At 48.4% G+C, this 5,000-nt stretch overlaps 1 protein-coding gene across 1 annotated transcript in view; it reads left to right on the top strand.

The window, feature by feature from the left end:
- rundc3b (RUN domain containing 3b) overlaps positions 1–5,000 on the top strand; it is a 45,620-nt gene that overhangs the window by 26,286 nt on the left and 14,334 nt on the right. Inside the window, exons 6-8 of the mRNA XM_063197938.1 lie at positions 929–1,009; positions 1,680–1,854; positions 3,001–3,158. Of these exons, the coding sequence (XP_063054008.1) occupies positions 929–1,009; positions 1,680–1,854; positions 3,001–3,158 (414 nt within the window). The remainder of the gene's footprint in view (positions 1–928; positions 1,010–1,679; positions 1,855–3,000; positions 3,159–5,000) is intronic.

Genomic DNA, 5,000 nt, shown 5'->3' on the forward strand with positions numbered 1-5,000 from the left:
TGGAGTGAAAGCCCTTTGGAAGCGGCCATTGCGGGCATTGTAGCAGTAAGCCAATGAGTGTAAAAAATAGTTTGAGTCAACGTAATAGAAAGGGCCCACGTGTGCGAGTAGGCTATGTGTTTGATCCGGTATCCGGCAGGATCCTAAAAATCAGGATCCGGTGCATCTTTGGTTATGTCATGACATTGTAGAGTAGTACTATGGTAGTTAACCTTTCAATGGCTAGTACAGCGTGCCACTGGTGGTACGGTGTGCATTATGGGGCCATATCAACGGAAGCAAAATTATTGTATTTGGTCCTGATGCGTTTTTTTATGGTTGTAACAGTGACTGTAGAGATTTTATGGCAAGAGTTGAATGGCTATTGTGGTCATTTTCATAGGCCAGGGCTATTCAAATGGTGGACCTGGGGCCAGATGCGGCCCTTGGACGGCAAGGTTTTGGCCCCCCACAAGCCCCTTGAAATGTGGTTTTTTTTTTTAATTTAAAGGTATAAGTATGGGTTCTGTATCGAACTGAAATGGGACATTAAAAGGCAGGAAATTACATCTAAGAAATGCAGAATTTTCTGGGGGAGGACACCTCATTGACAGTCAGACATAGTGTTCGGCCCCTTCACTGGGAGGAATTTGAAAAACTGGCCCTCGTTGGCATAGGCCTTGAATTGATGGTGGGACTGCTGTGGCCAGGCCATGCCCTTCTAGAGACGCAACACCTTCACCGTTGCTACTAACTTACAACTAAGTCAGGTCAAGAGCAATGAAAAATCGGGAACTCCTCCCACTTTGTCGAGAAGCAAACAACCATTAGAAAACCAAGGCTTGTCAAACATGTTAATGTTATTTGTTATGCCCTTGGTCAGACCAAGTCTCGAAGAGATTTGAAAGTGGATGATAATCAGACTATGACTGCTGTGTGTTGTGTTCAGTTTCTGCCTTAAAGGTGAAGGGCTGGATGGAAGCTGTCCTGCTGTCATCGATTACACGCCATACCTCAAGTTCATTCAGACGTAAGTAAACACGCAAACACAGCCTTCAACTCCAAGACAATCATAGCATGTCTTGTGTCTGTGTGTGTGTGTGTGTGTGTTTGTGTTTGTGTTTGTACTCACCTCTGTGTATGTGTATACCTACTGTATCTGTTTGTGTGCACCTGTGTCTACCTGTCTCTCAAGCGGACTGTGTGTGTCTGTGTTCACCTGTTTCTACCTATTGAGGAGGAGATGCACCTGAGCGCGCCTATGTGTTCACCTGTGTGTGTCTACCTGTATGTTCACCTGTGTCCCCCAGGTCGGACAGCATCAGTAGTAACAAGGAGGAAATGCAGCTGTATCTGTGTGTGCACCTGTCATGTCTTCATCTGCCTGTGCACCTGTATCTGTGTGCACCTGTCCCCCAGGCCGGACAGCATCAGCAGTGACGAGGAGGAGATGCAGCTACTGTATACCTGTCTGTGTGTTAACATGTTTCTACCTATCGAGCAGGTGATGCATCTGTGTCTGTCTGTGTGTTCACCTGTATCTGTGTGCACCTGTCCCCCAGGCCGGACAGCATCAGCAGTGACGAGGAGGAGATGCACCCGTATCTGTGTGTGCACCTGTCATATCCTCTCAGTGACAAGGAGGAGATGCACCTGTGTGTGTCTACCTGTATGTTCACCTGCGTCTACCTGTCCCCCAGGCCGGACAGCATCAGCAGTGACGAGGAGGAGATGCGGACGCTGGGCAGCAGCGGCAGCGAGGCCAGCACCCCCGAATCCAACATGGCCGCCGGCGCCCTGCTGGCCGACCAGAGCAGCTGGTTCAGCAAGTGCAAACGCGTCGAGCAGAAATACAGAGTGGTGCTGGACCAGAAGGTTAGAAGGGGACACACACACATGAGTACACACACACACACACACACACACACACACACACACACACACACACACACACACACACACACACACACACACACACACACACACACACACACACACACACACACACAGACGCATACACAAAGATGCACACTAACAAGCACGCACACCCACACACACAGACGCACACACACACACACACACACACACACACACACACACACACACACACACACACACACACACACACACACACACACACACACACACACACACACACACACACACACACACCCTTGTCTCATGTGATACGTGAGTCACTTCTTTTACACCTCTATGGATGTTTCCGCATCCAAATCACATGGAGCCAAAATATGGAGTGGTGACCAGATCTTTGGTCTGGAATGCCTGCAGCCCAATGAATTCATAAAAAGATAAATAAATAAACAAACACAAAAAATGATGTATGTCACGCTCAAGGCTCTCTCTGTCTCATGCTGTGTGTGTCTGTGTGTGTGTGTGTGTGTGTGTGTGTGTGTGTGTGTGTGTGTGTGTGTGTGTGTGTGTGTGTGTGTGTGTGTGTGCTTGTGTCTGAGTGTGTGTGTGTGTGTGTGTGCACGTGTGTGTGTGTGTGTGTGTGTGTGTGTGTGTGTGTGTGTGTGTGTGTGTCTGCGTGTGTGTCTGCGTGCGTGCGTGCGTGCGTGCGTGCGCGTGTGTTTGTGTGTGTGCGTGTGTGTGTGTGTGTGTGCGTGTGTGTGTGTGTGTGTGTGTGTGTGTGTGTGTGTGTGTGCCTGCGTGCCTGCGTGCGTGCGTGCGTGTGTGTCCACACAGGGCTACCTGGAGGAGCTGGTGTAAGTGTGTGTGTGTGTGTGTGTGTCCACACAGGGCTACCTGGAGGAGCTGGTGTAAGTGTGTGTGTGTGTGTGTGTCCACACAGGGCTACCTGGAGGAGCTGGTGTAAGTGCGTGTGTGTGTGTGTGTCCACACAGGGCTACCTGGAGGAGCTGGTGTAAGTGTGTGTGTGTGTGTGTGTCCACACAGGGCTACCTGGAGGAGCTGGTGTAAGTGTGTGTGTGTGTGTCCACACAGGGCTACCTGGAGGAGCTGGTGTAAGTGTGTGTGTGTGTGTGTGTGTCCACACAGGGCTACCTGGAGGAGCTGGTGCGTCTGCGTGAGGCCCAGTTAGAGGAGTGTGTGTCGGAGAATAAGGTCCTGATGCAGCGTCTCCACGACAACCAGCTCGGACACAAGATGGAGAAGGAGCAGCTGGAGTACATCATACTGGAACTGCAGGACCAACTGTGAGTCAGCACTGAGAGAGAGAGAGAGAGAGAGAGAGAGAGAGAGAGAGAGAGAGAGAGAGAGAGAGAGAGAGAGAGAGAGGAAGAGAGAGTGAGAGCAGGGGTAGGGCTGTTTATATGTAGTTTGACAAATAGAGACACAAGTTATATATATGTGTGTGTGTGTGTGTGTGTGCGTGTGCGTGCGTGCGTGCTTGCGTGCGTGTGTGTGTGATGACATTTAGCTGCTCAAGCCGACCGCACATGAAAGAAACATAATCAGCAGTGAGATGGAAAGGTTGAGAGAGGAGGAAGAGGATAGGGGGAGAGGAGGAGGACAGGGGGAGGAGAAGAGGAGCAGAGGGGGAGGATAGGAGGAGAGGGGAAGGAAGAGAGGAGGGGCAGGAGGAGAGGAGGAGAGAGACGTAATCAACAAACTCAGATGGAAAGGTTGAGAGAGGGGGAAGAGGAGGAGAGGGAGAGGAGAAGAGAGGTGGGTTGAGAGGAGGATGATGGGGAGTAGAGGAGGAGAGGAGAAGGGGTGGGTGGAGAGAGAAAAGGGAGAGATGAGGGGTGTGAGGAGGAATATTAGATCGAGACAGAAAAGAGGGAGAGAAGAGCAGTGGGTGGAGAGAGAGAGAGAGAGAGAGAGAGAGAGAGAGAGAGAGAGAGAGAGAGAGAGAGAGAGAGAGAGAGAGAGAGAGAGAGAGAGAGAGCACAGAGTGAGGAAGAAATGGAGAGAGGGAAAAGAAAAAATGACAGCACTGGATGTCCACATACCGCTTTATTGGAATTTTCATCATTATTGTTATTTTCCTACCCAACTACTAGACCCCCGCTAGTGGATATGAGAAGTCTGTCCTCTTGATCCCTCACACACTCACATACGTACACACATACACACACACACACATCTCTCATTCGCTCTCTCTCTCTCTCCCTCTCCTCGATGTGGCTGGTCGTGAGGTACCCAACTTGGTACAACTCCTAGTTGCACACAGTCTACATCATCGCTTGCAAAAATCTGTGATTAGCGCTAGTTCTGTCCAGGTAATGGTAGCTAAGTGCCAACGGGGCAGCCGTGGCCTAGTGGTTAAGGAGTTGGTCTTTCAATCTAGGGGTTGCCAGTTCAATTCCCCCCCTGACCTCTCCCTACACACCTAGCCCCACATTGCTTCAGGGACTGTAACCAATACCCTGAAAAATAATAACTGTAAGTCGCTTTGAATAAATGAATGATGAATAAATAAATAAATGCAATGTAATGTAATGTAATGCCACTGATTCACATTAGGGCCACTACATCAGCTAATCAACTCTCCTTGCTTCTGATTGGTCAGATTTAAATTTGCCATCTTTTTCAAATGTTCATCCCCAACTCTGGCTACTGGCTTCTTTTTTTTTAGCACTAAAGGACATTTGATTTTGGGCAGCTAGCCAGATATTTTGTGATGTGTTCCAATATCCGTACTTTCTGCACCTTCTGCACCGTTTGGTTATGTAGGCCTATGGCGTTCCATTTCTAATCACGGTGAAACCAAGTGCACTGCAAGTACCCAAATGATGCCCTCAAAATGGCCGCCATGTTTGCCCGTCAGATCTGTCAAACTGATGATTCTCCATAATAGTAGGACAGTTTTGATTCAAAAGGTAAATCGCCATGTGTGTAAGAGACAGGGTTAAAAAAAAAAAAAAGACAACACAACAAACAGTGATTTCAGCTATCTTATCCGTCTTATCCGTTCCCCGATGTCATTTTAGTTTTATGAAATTTCACATGAAATATGATTATAATTGCAAAGAAATCTTAGTAATTACATTTGTAATAAAATGAACTTATATTTATTTGAGGAGACCTAGTGA

Source organism: Engraulis encrasicolus, chromosome 5 (assembly GCF_034702125.1).
Source record: "Engraulis encrasicolus isolate BLACKSEA-1 chromosome 5, IST_EnEncr_1.0, whole genome shotgun sequence".
NCBI classification, from domain to species: Eukaryota; Metazoa; Chordata; class Actinopteri; order Clupeiformes; family Engraulidae; genus Engraulis; species Engraulis encrasicolus.